Source organism: Chelonoidis abingdonii, chromosome 6 (assembly GCF_003597395.2).
Source record: "Chelonoidis abingdonii isolate Lonesome George chromosome 6, CheloAbing_2.0, whole genome shotgun sequence".
In the NCBI taxonomy this organism is placed as follows: Eukaryota; Metazoa; Chordata; order Testudines; family Testudinidae; genus Chelonoidis; species Chelonoidis abingdonii.
Window position 1 is genome coordinate 59,764,590 of NC_133774.1, and position 19,880 is coordinate 59,784,469.

Genomic DNA, 19,880 nt, shown 5'->3' on the forward strand with positions numbered 1-19,880 from the left:
GAGTGAGAAGTGGCAGTAAAACATGAAGTACCATGTAATGCAATACAGTTGAGAGGTCTGGTGACTCAGTAGGTAATGGTTATGCCTCAATGCTGCATATTTCAGCATTTCTTTATGGGAATTAGAAAGCTTTTCAGAATGCAGGAGTGTCATGATCTGGTCTGAATCTCACAGTTAAAGCCATTCAACCACATTGGGCATGTTGTGACTCTTTTTCCTTAAGACAATGCACAACCCAGTTGTATATGTAAAAACTGGACAAAAATTTAATCCAAAGGTTGGGACAATAATGATTTGAGAGGAGGAAATTCCATAATTAAGACAATGAGCAAAAGACCTGTAACTATGGAAAAGAAATGGATCTCACAGAAACAGGCGTGCCCAATCAAGGTGGTAATATATATTTTCAGGAAATGGATGGAATGACAGTAACTTAAATTAAACCCTCCATCTACTAAAGTGCTAAACAGCGGGTGATATGTAGTTTTGCCATAGGTAGGGACCAAATATAATTCAAGTTACAGTATATAACACACACCAAAGCTGTGTTGCAACGTCTCACCCACACTGTACTGCTGCTGACTTTACTGTTCCACCACAGCTTTCTATTCTGTATTACTTGTGGTTTATTGAGGAAATATGTAGGTGGGTGGTGGTGGCTCTTTATTTGATCCTGGTTTGGTTTTAGACTTAAACAACTGTAAGAGAAAACACATTTGTCTGAAAGCACAATTTTTTTTCCATAAAGAAACCACACACATTTAGAGTCTCTTCAACTCCAAGCTCTGTTGAATTCAGACCTATTTATTGATACTCTCTTTTCTTACTCTGTACCTATTTTTGCAAACTATTTAAAACCAGGTATTTTACAGTTGCTTAGCAGGTTTATTTGTCCTAGTTTTTGAGGCATTGTTTGATCAAAATATACCCAGTTGTCAGAACAAAATGTCGATGGGGTGAGCTCAGTCAGCTTTTGAACTATAAATACTGGTTGAGCTTCAGCATTATATTAATAGGCTATGATTTCCTTATTGACAATACTACTGCATAATAAAGCTGAGGCTGTTCTTATAACAAAGTTGGGCACATGGCAAGCAAGAGATACTCTTTGTGTCTTTTAAAATCAACACATACAGATTCCAAAGCTTGTGGTTATATTTATTATAGAGTTATAGTTCACCATTTCAGATGATGTCTATGAGATCTTGTTAGATTTACTGGGCTTGATTCTTAACTTTACTTGGACTTGTCTTACATTGGTTTAATTCAGTAGCGTTCAGTGTTGTTCTTGATATGTGCTGGTGGGGAAGTGACTCCCCATACTTCAACGTTAGATTGAGATAGCTTATCATTCCATTTTCTTCATCTTTTACTCTTAAGATATGTTAAGTCATTATGGATTTCAGAATATATTTTTTTTGGCTAAAATTATTTAAAGCTAGTATTGCACATGCAAAAATCTGGTTTGCACATGCAGAAATGCTGCTTTTGGCATGCTCTGCAGATTCGTTTTGTTCCATCAGCACTCAAGTTTTCCAGTGGCAAAGCTACATTGCAAAAGAAAATAAAAAGCTAGTATAAGAAAGAAGTTGTTTGAACTTACTTGGAATTTAACTTACTTGGAATTTTTTTTTGCACTGCTAATTTCTTAGGCCCAGCTATGGGTTTTAGAATGTGTGTACATTACTGCTCTTTGTCTTCACTACATTGCATTCATTCCATTTTACCTTGTACCGTGAGCTAAGTTAATTAAAGGAATACAAAGGTACTGTAAATGATTGTGAGATTTAGACAAGAAATGGCATTTCTATTCACTAACATTTGAACACAGATAAATGAATAGCTGTACTGGTAACTGCTGAATTTCCGTCTGTATAGAAAAGTGTTAAGTAGATAATAGCACAATTTCTTACTTTATGTTTAAAAATAAAAATGTGGTAATTCTCACAAAAGAATTAGTTGGTTATGTACTCTCAGATATTAGCAAATAGAACTGCCAATTTTGTTATCTTTTCAAAAATATGAAAAGAAAATATCTAATCAGTGATGTGTACACCATAGTGTGAACAGAAATACTTAACACTTATAGTAAGAAATAGAGCACTACATAATACTTAGTGCTTTAAAGTGTTCTACATCATAATGCTTCAAGTGTTTTAAGAAGTCAATAGGAGTAAAAATTACAGACACTGTGATGGCATGGATGTTCCTATTCTTCTTCAAGTCATGTCTCTATGGGTGCTCCACTGTAGGTGCTCCACTGTAGTGTCCTCTGGGTACTCTACCGTAGTTCCTTCTTTGTGGGTGCTCCTCGGTAAATGTGTCTGCATTCCTGTACTGTTGATCGGAGAATTTTGGTAGCAGTTTGACTCAGACATATGTAGCACCCCACATGTGCTCTGCCACGAGTTCCCTTTCTACCCCAGAGTTTATGATCAGAACTCTGAAGTAGAGGGGAGGAAGGGGAGTTGTGGAGCACCCATAGAGAGACATATCTCGAAGAACCATAGTTACTGCACAAGGTGAGTAACTTCATCTTTCCATGTCTGATACGTACCCTAAAACATTTGCAGGTTCATTTTCTGTGCAAATTTGTTGCATGCTGTCCTCTCTGGGTTTGGTTTTGTGGGAGTAAAATTGGGTAGGGCCTGCAGCCAGCTGATCATAAGACCCTGAAGTGTCAGTGGAAAAAATCATGACCAAAGCTAATGCATCTCAGAACAACCTTGCATGCTGGTTTCTCTTAAACAAAATGTACTGTGCTAAGGCCTGCTCCAAAGCCCATTGAAGATAATGGGAATCTTTCCATTTACCTCAGTGGGCTTTGGATCAAGTCCTTGGTATGCAGGGGTGAAAGTAACTTAAAGGACTTGCCGGTACTCCAGAGTCCTGTGGAGGGGAAGGGGCCTCAACCGGAAGAGGCATGGCCTCTATCGGAAGAGGTGGGACCTTTAAATCCCCAGGCTTTTAAATCAGGATTTAAAGGGCTCGGGGATTCAGCTGAAGCTAGGAGTCAGGCTTTTTAAATCACCCCTGGAGCTACCAGCTGCAGAGGCGGCTGGGAGCCCTGGGGTTTGGGCAGGGGTGAAAGTAATTTACATTTCTTACCCATATGGTCCAATCACAAGCAACCCACCTCTCCTACGTACTTCAAAGATCCCTCCCACTGCATGACATAGATAGAGAAAATAAAGCTACTATTACTACTACCAGGACTGTCTGTAATAAAACTTTACTATTGGAATAAGCCTGAAAAAGTGAAAACTCACTGTCACATTTTTCTCCGTGTCTTCCCTCCTCCTCCAGCCAGGCTGCGGACACTAGGCTCCATGCTTTCTCCCTGCCTGGCACTGAGCAGCAGCTGCAGGGGCTTCCCTCTAGCTTGCAGCAGGGAGCAGGGAGACTGGCTGAGGGAGGGAGAAGCCTGCCTCCTGCATAAGAACAGTTTAAACTCAGCTGTTCCCTGCGCGGTTCAGTAACATTTCAAAGAGGATCTGCAAGCAGTTTGGACATCACAACCATGATCCTCTGCTGGGGAGGGAATGGGATAGATTTGAACTTGGAAATGGTTCCTGATTTTGATTGTGTTTTTTGTGTATAGGAGATCCCCTCATCCCGGGTGCAGAAAAGAACTGCCTCTGCCATGGTCACACACACCTTCCCGCCCCCAACAACAACGGAGAGTGAAATTAACAAGGATCCCAGAAACGGCTTGTAACCCTGGGGGCTGAACTGCGCAGGGAGCAGCTGAGTTTAAACTGTTCTTATGCAGGCAGCAGCAGCAGACATCTCAGCCAGTGTCCCTACTGCAAGCTACAGCCTAGAGGAGAACCCCGGGGGGGAGGGAGGAATGCAGAGCCTTGTTTGCAGCCTGGCTGGAGGAGGGGGAGGGAGGAGACGAGAAACCAATGTGACAGTGAGTTTTCTCCTTCCACCTGCTTTTATTAGCTCTGGATTTAAGCTGTGCAGCCAAATGCTTGTATTTGTTGTGTATATTAGTATTGGAGACAAGATCCCCTCATCCCGGGGGCAGACAAGGACTGCCTCTGCCATGGTCAAACACACCCTCCCCTCGACCCCCTCCCCTCAGCTACTGTGAGTGAAATTAACAAGGATGCCAGAAACCTAGCCCTGGGGGCTGAACCACTCAGGGAACAGCTGAGTTTAAACTATTCTTATGCAGGGAGCAGGCTTCTTCCCTCAGCCAGTCTTCTTTTCTTACCGGTCCTCCGTACCAGCCCGTACCCGCTTACTTTCACCTCTGTTGGTATGGCAGAGCTGTGATGAGAGCAATGTGTTGCATAGTCACATTTCCCTTCTTCAGTTAGCAGCATTGTGTTCCTCTCCATCTAGCAGTGGGGAGCATAGGGACCTATCTTATCCTGACAATACCGCTCTGAGAGAGAGAGACGTTATTAGCCTCATTTTGCAGCTGATCAAACAAAGTAAGAGATGATTGATGCCTTGTCCTTGGCCATAGAGGAGAAAGTCAATACCTGGACCAGGATTAGAATTGAGTTTTCTGGCTTCCAGCTCAGTGCTCAGGCTGTAGGACTCCTTTGGCTGAAGTGACTTTGTTGTGTCTTCCACTAGTAAGGAATGTATCCTGTTACCTGTTCTGGAGGGCTGAGTGTACCTTTATTTTAATGCTTTAGCTTTTCACCTCAGGATGCCTAGGTTTCCATTTGTCATACACAGTGTAGATTTTCGTCTGCAACACAAAACTATGACATAATCTGGTCAGGAAAGGTACCTCAGGTGCTTTGAAAGTCATGACTGAGGTGTCATGAATGTCAAACAATGCCCTGTCCTGTTAAAATCAATATCAAAGTTCTCATTGAGCAGGATCAGGTCTTATGTGGGGAAACCTGCAAAGTACAGTACCTGCTCATGCTGTGCTTTTTTCTAAGTAGTTCCCCCCCACAGTGAAAGTTTAAACATTCATTTAACAAAGTTAATTGTCACAGTAATAATAAAGTCCCTGAAGTAATTATTCCCTGCCATGCTTGAAGATAGTCAGGCAACCAATGCCATGGCTATGTTCATGTGACTTTTCTCTTGCAACACAATAGGAAACATAGACAAGGAAGGCTGTACATGCTCCTGTGTAGTCCTGTTTACCTTGTTTAATCCCCCTCTCTTGTCTGTCAAATTTGCTGACATAGCACTAATTACAGGGAGAATGGGCAATGCTTTGCAGAACACCTCTGCAAAGTGAAATTTACAAAAACAGGGCAAATATGGACTTTGAAATCTGTCATGAGAACTGTCAACAGTAGAAGTCAATCCAGAGTCACTTGACTTTAAGAAAATAATTTTATTTATTTATGCTGTATTCTGCTTCCCCTTTTTGTGAACTTTGTACTGTATTGCCATATCATTTCCTCAACATTACTTAGATCCTGTGGACTACAAATACAATAAGAGATATGAAATGCATCTGGATATAAGGCAATCTAGGAAGACAAACATGTACAAAATATATATGGATATTAGGCAATCCAGAAAGACATGTATAGTTTAAGTTTTTGAAAACAGATTTCTTTATATCGTCTGGGTTTTGTGCTTAAGGCGAGATTCTGCAAGCACCTTTGCATGTGAGTAAACTCAACATGCAAATACTACCTTTGAAGGCAATGAGAATAGTTAAAGTTACTTACATGCTCATGTCTTTACAGGACTAGGACCATACTCTTGTTTAATTTGCAGCATAAGTAACAACAAGCCAGTGACAAAGCTATATTCTCAGTTTAAAATGTCAGGGTCATAAAGGATTTTAGTATTGTTTATATTTAGGATTTTTTTCCCCATTCTCGGAAGTAAATCTTCCCTATTTTTCCTCCAAACTTCCAGGGTTTATCAAGAACTCCTCCACTTAGTTTACATATTTACCAAGGCCACGTGAACACTTCCCAACCCATAAAGCAAGAGTCCTTATTTATCTCATTTAATTGTATTGTCTCCCACTGAACCTTGGCCCCATCAGTTGTGCATCTTCACAAAAAGCTTTCAAATCTGTTTGGTAAATCAGCCAGCAGGTGGTGCTCTAGGTGAGGGACAGCACATATCTATACCCCTACCACCTCCTGCTGCCCCCACCACAATACGAAGAGTGGGCAACCTCAGAAATGCGCCTGGTCATCACTGGAGCATGAACTCCAATGTTAGTCCTTTAAAGCAAGATATTCAGGTGCACAAAAGATAGCGAGAGAGATCTGAAAACTAAAGCTTCTTTATACATGGGTAATGCTGAAAGTATTTTTTACAACGCATAACAACTGAAAGACTATGTTTATGGTTTCCAGAGATCCCACTGGTCTTATATCTGTTTGCCCTGATTTCGATTACATGGCTTTGGGGAGGACTGCACATGGCTTACAGGCACCTCTGGATGTTAGTCTTCTTTGTTATCTTCAACAGCCTGCAGGTAAGAGCTTTTCTTTGCTGTCCAATTGCGGAGAATGGGAAAGCCTCGATTGTGCATGACATCTGACATTTCAAGTTGTAAAAGTTGTGTAGAAACCAGAAGCAAATAGAAGGTTCAGTAGGTTACGACTATGCAATGGTCACTAGAAATGTGGTTATTTTTAGAATTAATATATTGGATGCATATTCAAGTAATAGGTATGTTATTCCAAAACAACAGCAACAATAATAATTACACAGAAATTCATCTCATAATCAATACACTGGTGAGAAAACAGCACCTGTTCTGTACACAATAAAATCCTGTGGCAATAAGTCTAACAAAGTAATGCAGGCAATTGCAAAAATAAAATGGGAAGAATTTTATTTAAAACTAGGGTAAGTATCAAATAGAAAAGGTTTAAAATGATATGCAACAAAACACTAATATTTAAATTGAGACCTGTCCCATGCTATGTGTACACAGATAAAATAAGATCTTTTCAGCGGAAAGATCAATATAGACTAGAACAGTGGTTGGCAACCTTTCAGAAGTGGTGTGCCAAGTCTTCATTTATTCACTCTGATTTAAGGTTTTGCGTGCCAGTAATACATTTTAACGTTTTTAGAAGGTCTCTTTCTATAAGTCTACATGCAACAATAGTTAGTTATATGTTATTAAGTACATAAGATTTTTAAAATGTTTAAGAAACTTCATTTAAAATTAAATTAAAATGCAGAGCTCCCTAGACTGGTGGCCAGGGCCCGGGCAGTGTGAGTGCCACTGAAAATCAGCTCGCGTGCCACCTTTGGCACACGTGTCATAGGTTGCCTACCCCTGGACTAGAAGTTGTGTTTGAGTAACAAAAACCACAAAAAAAAAAAAGAGATATACTAGTACTCTCATCTTGATACATAGTGCTACATGTAACTTCTGCTAATGCTACCAGTGGTCCTGATCCTACAAACTCTTATGCACACGTGTACCTTCACACCTATCAGTAGTTCCATTGAACTCAGTGTTACTTATGTGAGTAAGTGTTACAGAATTGAGACTCAAGAGTGAGAAAATGCCTGTAATTCTTAAAAAAAGCAAATGAGAAATAAAGAAGAATTCTATTCTATTCTGTATAGGTTGTTACAGTATTCTCATCACTGTAGTGTCTGAGAGCCTTCTAGTGTGCTATGCAGTATGATAAACATCTGCTACGAATATAGATTCAAAATCTTTGAACTTCATAGTATGTGGATTCATGAAAATGGTCTGATTTCACAAACTGATTTTTTTGAGAATTTTCCCCCAAAATACCACATTTTTCTCAAAAATGGACCTTTCCTTCAGCAAGACACTAAACCTTTCCAAAATTTAAATTTTATTCAGCTATAGATATTTTTCAAAACGGAAACAGAAAAGTTCATTTTTTCATGTGTGGATATGAAACCGTGCACTTTATGAAAAATTAACTAGAAGTGAAATTTTTAGATGGGAAATCACTTAGACTGGAGTTATTTTTTCTATAAAGTTTTGTGCACAGCTTTTCATAATTTTTGTACCCTATTAGTTTCAAGGGCCATGCCTACAGTATAAAAAGTTCCCACTGGCGCTCCTTGATGAGCAAATGTAATTGACTTATTGGTCAGAACACTGGGAAGGGTCTAGAACCTGTCTATAGTAGGGATCCCATTAGTGCAGTTAAACTGAGAGGAGCACCAGTGGGATTATTTTTTCTAAAACTTCATAATATAGACGAGGCCAAAAAGTCTCATTTAAAGTCTGAAAGTTCATGACATCTAAATTGTTCCTTTAACTCCATCACTCAAAGATTCAGGTATTCACTGTTCAGATAAGTTTGTTTAGATAACCTACCCACAGAATTTCAGTGCTACACTCATAACTTCATTATAGCTTTTGAATAAAGTGCATCACTGATGTAAGTAATAGATATGCAATGATTTATTTGTATTCTTGGTTTATTATCTTCATATATTGAATTATTAATAGAGTCGAATATAGGCTTGTGTTACCTAGATGTATTATGGATACCGATAGTTGGAAAAGGCAACTCATTATAATAGAGATCCCAAAGAATGATGTCATGCCAGTAGGTTTCACTTGCATCAGCATAGTAGTGTCCATGTATGGCTGGTGAAACACACTCACTTCACATCACTGCATGTGGATATTTCACAAAGGTGGACATGATTATTCTGTAACCATCTCTGAGAAAAGGTCATTCATGTCCAAAACGTTGACTCTTCTATATGACTACCAGAAAATACTTTAAATTAATCTGCTTTACATAACCTAAAATGTGTTATTGAAGAGTTTTTGTAACTTTTTAAAGGAGAGGAAATATATTTTTGTCATTAATTTTTCAAGGATCAAGACATTCATTCATATAAAAGCTACAATACTTGACACAAAATGTTGAAAAGCATACAAGCAATACCAGAAATCTACCCACATGAAGCCTACAAGATCCTTACATTGTAGCAGCAATAAGACCTTGAAACCATGTGGAAAAGATGTATACAAAAGCATGACAAAGCCATTAAAGACTCAAGAATTGTTTAAATAGTAAACAACACTACAGAAGCACCTGCTAGTGACTCCATAGTTAGGATTGTGTTTGAAAAATACCTTAAAATTGGGTGTAACTCACTGTGTTTTCTCATAGTAGATGGTCAAACAATGTGAAATTTCAGAAAATGTAGTTTTTATTCCCTTTGAATTTTCTCAGTCTTTTCTGTTTACTTTCTGTTCATAAATTCTAAAATCTTTGAATTTTGGCTGTGGCTGAGATTTTTAACTTGGCAGTCCTGTTCTTGCTGCTACACATACACATACCATACTTCATGCAAACCCACAAAAACAAGAAGTGAAGTTAAGCTACCTAATAGTACATACTCTCTATTCCTTCACTCGCAGGCACATGCCTTGCCATTACAATTCCTATACACTACCGATCATATACTGCAACTTTAGATCTGACCGCTAGAGATGCCAAACTTCCCTCACCCCTCCTAAATGCTGACCTGCACAAAACAGCTGACTAAACTACCCTCTCCCAGCATAACCAATTACTACACCAAACATCCAGAGATACTAATGTGGAGAGGGAACTTTCACTCCCTGACATGGTGCTTAAACCATACCACCTATGCATTCACCAACGTTTGGAAGTTAAAACAACAGAGCAACACATGTCAAGAAGGTAACAGTCAGATAAACCTTTCCCCTGACTCTCCCAATTCCCTGTTTTTCCAAATTCCTCCTCTAAATGTTACTGTCTCCTATGAAACACAGAGTACAATCAAAGAACTCTCACTCCTGCAATTGGATTCTTACCAAAACATCCCCCATATCTACCATCTAAGTTGGGATGCTCTGGGAGGAACAAAAGTAAAGAAACCAGGAGAAAAACAAAAACTCTACATGAAAATGTCCCTACTATTAGCCAAGAGACTTCTAGTCTGACAGCTTACCCCCTTGTTTGCTGCAGAACTGTGGTAATTATATCTCATGTAGTAATGGAGGGGATTCACATTTGCCCCTAAAGCTTGAAGGGCTGGTACAGGAGAACCACTGTGGGCTGCTTGTACCTGCAGACTGCACTACAATAGCTAGACAGTAGATCTGTGCTCCACCACATTTCTGTTTAAAGTATAGAATATCAACTTCCTGTAGCACACAAAAAGCCATGCAGGAAAGATAGTGCTCTACAAATTATTATTTTTATTTTTTCCCTGATTCTAGACCTGGAGGAGCTCTCTAATTCAAATGTAAAATCCATTTTTTCTCTAGATTGAAAGTAACTCTAAATTTTCAAATGTAAATAATGTTTTTCTGGCTTGATAAAATAAATAAAAATGTATAGCCCTGGAGGATCTGCACAGTAAATAAAAAATTTCCTTTGAGCCTCTTGAAGAGCTTAATAATTTTATAGGTCATGTTTTTAAAAACACGTTGTATACTTTAATGGAGATTTTAAACATAAAATATAATAAAACAGAATCTGACACTTGTTATTAGGCTTTAGACAGGGCTTTTAAAATAAAGCTAAGAAATATTTTCTAATGCTGGCCACATTGGTGGAGGAGTTAGAACTATAAAAGCTCTTCTTCTCCATTAATAGGTTTATTATTTTTATTTAATGGAGTTTGTTTTAAATGTTTTTGATTTGTAATCATGATACATTATTTTCTATTTAATTCTCCTATTTATTCTCCTAGTCTCCTGTTTAAAAAGTTTCAGTGATCTATTCAGGAAGGAGAATGTCATGTGACTTAGGTGACCAGTCACTGAGCATAAGTAATGAATAGTGAATGGCCAAAAAGAACAGTTTGTAAACAACCCATAGGCTGAAATTTGTGTGTGTATGCTGTTATCAAATAATTGTGAACGATGAACAGGTTAATAAAAGAGAGTCTATTCACAAACTATTTGTGGATAAGAAAAAAAACCTAAATTCATAACAAGTATTATTCACAATAATTCAAGCCTTTCTTGTAAACAGTTACCGTTTTATAAAACATTGACACATCTCACTAATTATGAACTGGGAGGCCTAGCCTCCAGATGGATGCAGTCAGCAAGTTCCCTCTGGCCTGCAGATTCCACAACATGGAGCTTATGCATGATATGAACAGTCATGGGTGGCGGGTATTAAAGGCCAGGGGAGTCGAAGCCTCCCCAAACAGCCCTGTGTGGCCCTGCCCATGCTCTGCCTCCAGACCCCTCCTGCTTCCTGCCAGTGCAGACTGCAGCTCATCCCCCATGGCCAGGGCCCTGGGCTGGGGCTGGGGCTAGGGATAATGTGGGCAGGTCTGCAGCCAGGGACTCTGGGTGGCTGGAGCCAGTGCTCATGCTGCCCGGTGCTCCAGGGCTGGAGGGGTGGGCTGTGCTACCCTCCCGGCATTCCAGGGCTGGGGGGGGAGGGGCATGCTGCCTACCCGGTACTCAGGGACATGGGGGAAGGGGAGGGTTGCGCAGCCTGGCCAGCCAGTCAGCACTCCAGAACTCGGGGGAGGGGGGTGAAGAGGGGGAGAGGGCTAGTGGGAGCCTGGAGGTCGGGGAGTGGCCTCTGGTGCGGGCCGGGTGCTAGGTTCCCTGAGCCCACAGTTCACCTGCATCTTTTGAAATTTTTTTCTCAGCCCCACTATTTCAGAGCAGGGAGTCAGAAAAATGAAATGGCACTTAGTGGACCACATTATTTCAGAACAAATCCAAGAGGAACTTGCTACCTTCCATTTTTTGCTATTTCAAGTCACTCTCATAAATCTTTGTCTTCAACTGCTCTGTGAATTGACCAACTAAAACTTAGGTTAGGCATTTCTAAAATAAAAAGCTGCTTTATCATTTATTTGTGCCACATCGTTGTTATACATTATACCTAATTTCAGCTTACAAACAGAAACTCGCTGTTCTTTTTGAGCCTTTTCCCAACAGGAAAAAAAGCATGCAAAGGCTCCCAAGAAACAGAGCCTTCTTCCGTGTTGTTGAAGAGATACAGAATGCATAACAAAAGTGTTAAAAAACTAGAACATAACAGCGAATTTAGAAACACTCATACAAATAAGATTCTGTAAAATACTTCATGTTTAGCTTCCAAAAAGGACTCAGTGTAGGTATTTGGTCAAGTATTTTATATTATCCAACTTGGCTGATTTATTCTGATGATAAACAGCTCTTGGGAAATACACTTGGTACAAATAACCAGCTATACAGGACAAATTGTTTCCATGCACGTCCTTTGCTCTCCCTTTGCAGCAACTGACAGTAATACGAAGTGTCACGTTTCCATTGGAGAGGAGTATACAGTATGAACTGTTCATGTACAGTGGAAAGGAAGGCTACTCCTTTCCCTGTAATGGCTTGAATAAACATGCAAAGTTTGTTTGTGGGAACAATTGCTGATTTACATGGTCAGTGAATAAACAACAACCCAGAAAGTTAATATAGCTAAATTAGTTCTGTGCATGAAGGCCAGAATAAAATTGTAAAAGGTTTATTTAATCCTTTTACTCATCCTGCATGCTTATGTAATGGGGGAAAAAAATGAAAAGCTAAAGAGAAATGGATAAGAGCATATTTACAATATCTGATGTTTTGAGTTCCTTGGCTGTATGTTCTTGATTGTTACTCAAGCGGCATCTGTGACACAGAAACATCCCTGTGTTCTCGTGTGAAAGGCCTTGGCTGCTTGTTCTCTTTAGTTGCAAAACACAGCAATGAACACTTGCCTCTTCTTTATGCATTTGATTGGCTAAGAAGAATTATTCACAGTATGCTCATCAGGGTCAGAAAGGGGAAATTAAGCTGGTATTTAAATTGTTTGTCACTGAATGAAAGAGTTGAGATCACACAAGCTGTCTTGCACAGTTACAGTAATATAAATGATTCTTGTATTTTTCAAATGATTAATGGGGTTGTTTGAATAAATGGCTAGTTGCTTTTAATGTTTATATGTGCTGTTACAGGGTCTGATCCAAAGCTCAGTGAAGTCAGTGGAAATCTTTTTATTGATTACAATGGGCTTTGGATCAGGTCCTTCATGTATTTAGAGGCTAACTCCTCATGTCTTCCCAGTAGGTGCATTGTTTTATCTATGCAACTTCTCAGATCCTGACTTCCTCCTTTCTCCATGAATTTGCCATTGGCACCTTCCTTCCAGCTAGTGTTTGAAAACTCTTTGTCACTCATGCCACATTTAAGATCTGCTAGGGGCTCTGATGGACTCCAGGGGTATGTCTACACTGCAGTTAAAAAACCCAGGGCTAGCCCATGCCTGCTGACTTGGGCTTGGGCTAAAGAGCTGTTTAACAGCAGTGTAGACATTCAGGCTCTAGGACCTTGCAAAGTGGGAGTGTCCCAGAGCTCAGGCTGCAGCCAGAGCCACAACATCTACACTGCAATTAAACAGCCTCTTAGCCCGAGTCAGCTGATAGGCCAGCCACAGGTTTTTAATTGCAGTGTACCTTATGAGCTCAGGTATATTCTGGCCTTCGTATGTCCAGAGTGCTTTGCATGAGTCATGAGAGTGAGTTTCACAGAGGTGGTGCATAGGACCTAGCAGGCAGGCTGCATCCTGCAACTGATCTTAAAAGATGGGGCTCGCTTAAGGTTGCTACCTGGCTAATATTTCTGGTACAGCTGGTTATTCCTAGTTTAGGATGGATATAAATATTCACTCCAGTGCCAGTAAATTTTAGCTTCCTCAGAGTGACAGATCTCACTGTAACAAACAAAATAAACAAAATGTTGCTTCTTGCTCACCCCATGTGCTTGTAAGGTTCTTGGTAGTCCATCGATCCGATGATGACAAATCTGAGCAAATCATCTATTGTTAGTTTCATGGTGTGCCCTCTGATGGCTATACAAGCCAATTCTAGAGGTGCACATTTTGCTGCAGATGGTGCATAGGAAGTTCACGGTCAGTGGGTTGTGTGCTGCTGGTGCTCTGTGACGTCATTCGCGTGCCTCTTGTAGACGCCAGCAGAGGTCTTCCTCAAAGGTGATGCAGGTATTTCTGACTGTTGCGCGCCACTGTGTTCTGTCGCTGGTGGCGTCCTCGAGGTCCCTGGGTTTGATACTACTATACTGCAGATTGGCTTTGATGGTGTCCTTGTAACATTTTCGTGGACGACCTATATGCCGGATGCTCTGAGAGAGCTCACCATATAGAAGCTGGCGGGGGATTTTTTGGCATCCATACGGCTGACATGACCAGTCCAACGTACCTGTGACTTCATGATCATCATTTCGATGCTTGTCATCTGGACTCTCTCGAGGACCTCAAGATTGGGCACTTTGTCTTGCCAGCGGATCTTCATGATGTTGCGGAGGCAACGCATGTGGAATGCTTCGAGCTGCTTGATGTGACATCTGTATAGTGTCCATGTTTCACATCCGTACAAAAGAGATGAAAGAACAGCAGCTCTGTACACAGGCAGTTTTGTTGACATCCAGATGTTGTGGTGGTTTAAAACTTTGACACGCAGATACCCAAGTGCCTGGCTTGCTTTGGATATTCCTGCGTTGATCTCATTATCCAGTGATCCATCACTGGATATGACACTAGCCAGGTATTTAAAGTTCTCCACTACTTTAAGCTGAGTGCCATCTTGGAGATACTCGGGACAGAAGCATTTGATCCAGGTACAGGTCGATGGAGAACTTCTGTCTTTCCGAGGCCGATAGTTAGTCCGAAGAGTTGCGAGGCCTTGGCAAACTTGTTGACAATGTGCTGAAGATCATTTTCAGTGTGAGCCATGAGAGCACAGTCATCGGCAAAGAGTGCCTCAAGAAGGAGTTTCTGCACTGTCTTAGTCTTTGCATTCAGGCGACGGTGGTCAAAAAGTGAACCATCGTGCCGGTATTTCAAATATATACCTCGATCCAGATCTTTCATTGCATGATTAAGGACACATGCAAAGAACAGGTTAAATAAGAGAGGAGTGAGAACACATCCTTGTTTCACACCATTGGTGATGTTGAAGGGGGCAGATGTGGCTCCATTAGACAATACTTCGCCTGTCATGCTGTCATGAAAAAGGCGTATAATCTGGACAAATTTTCTTGGGCAGCCAAGTCGTGTTAGAATAGTCCAAAGGGCTTCCCTGTTGATGGTATCAAATGCGTTTGTCAGATCTATGAAGACGGCATACAGGTGCATGTTCTGTTCAATGCACTTTTCTTGTATTTGTCTGACAGCAAACACCATGTTGACTGTGCTCCGGCTAGGTCAAAACCCACATTGACTTTCAGGTAGATATGCCTTGGAAATACTGGCTATTAGGTGATTCAAGATGATGCAGGCAATGATTTTCCCTCCAACGGAGAGGCGGGATATGCCTCTATAATTTCCACATTCTGCTTTGCTGCCTTTGTTCTTGAAAAGAGAGACAATAGTACCGTCGCAGAGGTTCTGTGGTTTGTTGTCATCCTCCCAGATGCTGATGATCATGCTGTGTAAAGCTGCTAGTGCTACTGGACCTGCTGCTTTGTATATCTCTGCTGGTATCCCATCTTTTCCAGGAGCTTATCCTGAACTCATATGGCTAACAGCTTTCTTAATCTCATCTATAGTGGGCGGAGAGTCAAGATCTGTCAGAGCACGTTGTTGTGGAATTTCATTGAGGACATTGTTATTCACGGTTGATGGTCTATTGAGAAGGTTGCTAAAGTGTTCTCACCATCTTTTGTTGATGCTTTCTTTATCTTTAATCAGCGTTGTGTTGTCTGATGAGAGCAGCGGAGAGCTTGTAAGGTAGGGACCCTTCAATATCTTGAGTGATTGCAGGGCAAGAAAGAAGCAGGACTATTTATGAAGAGTCTCCTTAAATGAAATTATCCTTAAGCATAAAAAATATTTATTGTAGCTGGTTTTTATTTTTCCTGTTGCCTTTTCATTAATTAGGTTTATGTTACCAACATGAATCAGTAGTGTGAGCTGGATTTGTCAAAACTAACCCTTTCCAGCAAACAGTTTAGGTTTCAGTGAAAATACATTTCATCAGAAAATTCCAGACCAGTCTACTTGTAACATTTTGGGCCCAATACCATTCTACAGTACTATAGTCAATGGATTGGGTCTCTCTATGGTAAATCAAGTCAAGATTGGGGAACTATCCTATTGTTTTTGTGAGCATTGTAGCTAATGTCGTGTGGCAACTTGAACATATTAAGCCACGATGGGTGTTTTCTCTGAAGACAGACTGCAGATTAAGTGGCTCTGCCAGTTCAGTGTTCAAACTTTCCACCCAGAAAAAATGTCATATGCAAAAGATGTCTTTTCAACAAGTGTAGTGAAAAACCTGGAGAAATATGTTTATTGCCAAATTGTGCAAAATGGCCGAAACATGTGATTATCAAATAATAAAGATGAAGTAATTCATGTTAGATTAGTAATAGGACAAAGATGCAAGAATTCGAATGAGAATGCTCAGAGCACCCACTCCTAGCTCTACCAAGAGCTAAACATATGTGCAAAGCCAGTGAACAAGCTCATGTCCAAATGCAGAGCAAAAGTGGAGCATACACAAAAATAATTCACTAAGCAGCACAGGGAAATCATGAAAATATAAGAAAAAAATATACCAAAATTTTGCAAAGGCAAATACATGAAGTGGAAGAGACAAATAAAACACAAAGGAAGACCTGTGAATACTGTGGGGAAAAACATGATAATGGAAAATGCCCTGTGTATGCAGTCATATGCAATAATTGTACCAAGAGAAATCATTATTCCAAAGCTTGCAGACAAGAAAAGCAAAGGGGGCGGGAGGGGGGAGCACCATATTGAGGAAGCAAGCAAAGATTAGAAGATGAGACTCTTCAATATGTGACTTAATGCCTCTCCTAACCCCAAAAATAAATGTTTTTTTAAAGCTCAGACTAGTCTAGCACCAGATGCAAAGACAAGGCAGCAGCACACAAGCAAACAGGAAGTCAAATGCCAAATAGGAGGGCATAAGTGACTGCTAGACTATAAATAATGCCTCAGCATTATGCAAGAGAAGTAAGTGAAGTTCCAACCAAGCAAAGCCAAACTAAAATTATACAGGTTTCAGACTGGTAGCTGTGTTAGTCTGTATCAGCAAAAAGAACAGGACTACTTGTGGCACCTTAGAGACTAACATGTTTATTTGAGCATAAGCTTTCCTGGGCTAAAACCCACTTCAGTTATACAATGTCACTGGGTTCATGTATTCGCTTGAAATTTACCTGAAAACAGCGGTCATTGTAGCACGAAGACAATGTAAGTTACAAGTAGAATACCAAGGAAAAGCATATAGGCTAAAACTTCATGTAATGCTATCAGAAAAATGCCACCTGCCTGCATTAACGGTGGGAGAACTTGATGAGGCCCATGGTGAAAGGGGAACAGTCCTAGCAGTACGGGAGGAGACACTCATCAAAAGGCAATAGCTAGCTCCTGCCCCTGGGAGTCTGGGATAGAGATGCTGACTGGCCAGCATTCTTCAGTTCCCAGGATTTAACCTGGCGTGGGGGCCATGTAGAGCTCTTTCGGCTCTGTTCCCCTCACCACCTGAACTAGGATTGGGAACCCAACCTGACATGCTGTGGGTCTAGCCAATCGCCCATTTAGTGGGTCAGTCAGGATTTTTTTCTCTCAGGGGACCAGGGAGTTCTTTTGCCTTTCTTTCAGCACCTTCAAGCCACGGTGGGTTAAGTAGGAATGCCCTTAGTATCTAACTGAGGTACTGGGGTAGAATTGTTTATTCATTACAACTTGTGGGCAGTTTCCAGTGTGGCTAAGAGAATAAAATGAACAGTTCCCACAGGTAAAAGATCTGGGATTTTGCTGATGGGCCTTGGGATCATGGGATGGGATGAGACCTACTGGCCTTTGCGGGCTGAGGTCAGATCTTGAGACCTTAACAGGAAAAGTCCCCTCCAAGCTGGACCCTCAGTCCCCTTCACAGGGGGTGGTGTTACCCCTCAGAGAGAGCTGAGTAGTAGTGAGTAGGCTGAGGAGAGCCTGCTCCACATTATGGGTTATGTGGTAAGGAGCCCTGTAACCCTTGCGCTAGTTATGGGTTATATGGTAAGGAGCTCTGAAACTCCAGCACTGAAACCAATTAAATTACTGGTGTAGGAGAGTGTGGCTGATGGGCAGGTAATGCCTCTTCCCTGTGTTAAAGTTTAATATAAGTTATGACCTGCTGCTTAATTCCATGCGTGTATCTGTCCTCATTTGCCACTGTGTCCACATCAAAAGCCAATTGCTCTCAGGTAAAACAAGTGGATACAGGAACCCAGTGACATTAAACCCAGGACAAATGTTGTACACAATAGACATACAAGCAAAACAGTAAATATAGCCAGAGCAGATAACGCACTGTGGCATTCCGTCCGCAAAGCTGCTAAAAATTACCAGGATATTTTTGAAGGACTGGGGTGTCTTCCAGAACATTTTACCAAAAAATAGATAAAATGATTTAGCCACTGGGCTTTGCACAGTGCCCATTATACTAAAGGAAAAAAAAATAATGGAAGCAATAAAGCAAATGGAGAAAGAAGGTATCATTGCGAAAGTGACAGAGCCCACAAGTTGGGTAGCCATTGAGAAGCTAGGCAAGTTATTCATTTACATAGACCAATGCAGTTTAAACAAAGCTCTAGAAAAAGCTCACACCCAAATTCCTGCAACTGGAGAAATATTACCTGGCATGGCAAAAGCAAAAATATGCTCAGCACTTAATTGCAAAGGCAGATAGTGGCAAGTGTTACTGATAAGCAGCTACCACACTACATTTTGGAAACCATCAGGTAGATACAGATAGTTGGGACTGCCGTTTGGAGTCAAACATGCAGTGGAAGAATGTCAATGCCACCAGCAAGAGGTACTGACAGGAGTCATAGGGATTAGCATAATCGCTGATGACATTGTAATGTATGACAGAAGCTGGGACAGATCATGACCACAACCTTATCCATCTGCTCGAAAGAGCCAGATAAGTAAATCTAAAATTGAATTAAAACAAAATGAAATTGTGTTTTACTGCAGTAGGGACAGTCTTTTTGTTCTGTTTGTACAGTGGCTATCACAGCGAGATTCTGGTCTATGTCCCTAGGCACTGTGATAATACAAATAATAATAATGGGATACTTGCTGACCTCCTAAGGGCTGTGGGCTGATACCAGAAAGTTAAAAGCAGTGCAGAAAGTATTCACATCTAAAGATATTAAATCAATTCATAGACTAATAGGATCTGTAAGCTATCTGACAAAATTACTTCCAAGTCTCTCAGATGTGCATGAACCCCTGATGTAACTACTGAACAAGGATGCAGTATGGACATATTTACCTCACCATGATACAGCCATCACATGTATCAAAGAGCTTCTGACCAACTATCCCATCTTGAAATACTACTATGTGGACAAAGAAAGGTGCTAATGAGACAGGGCATGGGTCCTCACTTCTGTCAAGGGGACAGCCATGCTTTTGCATTATGGTCACAAGCACCACTTGAACAAAGATGCATCCAAATTGAAAAGAAATGTCTTTCAATAGTGTGTGTATGTGAAAAGTTTAACCAATATGTTCAAGGACAGGAAACCATTTGAGTAGAAAGTGACCAACTGTCCCACTATTAACACTGTGTTCAATGTTGAGGCATGAAAAGATAGTTTGGTGAAACATTCAGGTTTTATTCCTTCCATCACATATGCTGTCTTCTCCTATCAAGTACTTCCTGAAAGGAGAGTTCTCCACATTCTTAGACATTACCCTGTACATAAGTGTACTATCATACTATAACATCCCCTTCTGAAAACTAATAATAGTTACCCAAGAGTTCTGAAGGAACTCATATGTGAAATTGCAGAATTACTAACTGTAGTTTGTAATGTATCGATAAACGAGCTTCTGCACTTGATGATTGGAGAGTAGCTAATATAACATCGATTTTCAAAAAGGATTCCAGAGGTGATCCTGGCAATTACA

The 19,880-nt window shown here is 40.6% G+C and overlaps 1 protein-coding gene across 1 annotated transcript in view; it reads left to right on the plus strand.

Moving 5' to 3' along the window:
* Nucleotides 1-19,880, plus strand: part of ADGRV1 (adhesion G protein-coupled receptor V1) — a 460,423-nt gene that overhangs the window by 396,685 nt on the left and 43,858 nt on the right. Inside the window, exon 89 of the mRNA XM_032764111.2 lies at nt 6,306-6,427. Coding sequence (XP_032620002.2) covers nt 6,306-6,427 — 122 coding nt within the window. The remainder of the gene's footprint in view (nt 1-6,305; nt 6,428-19,880) is intronic.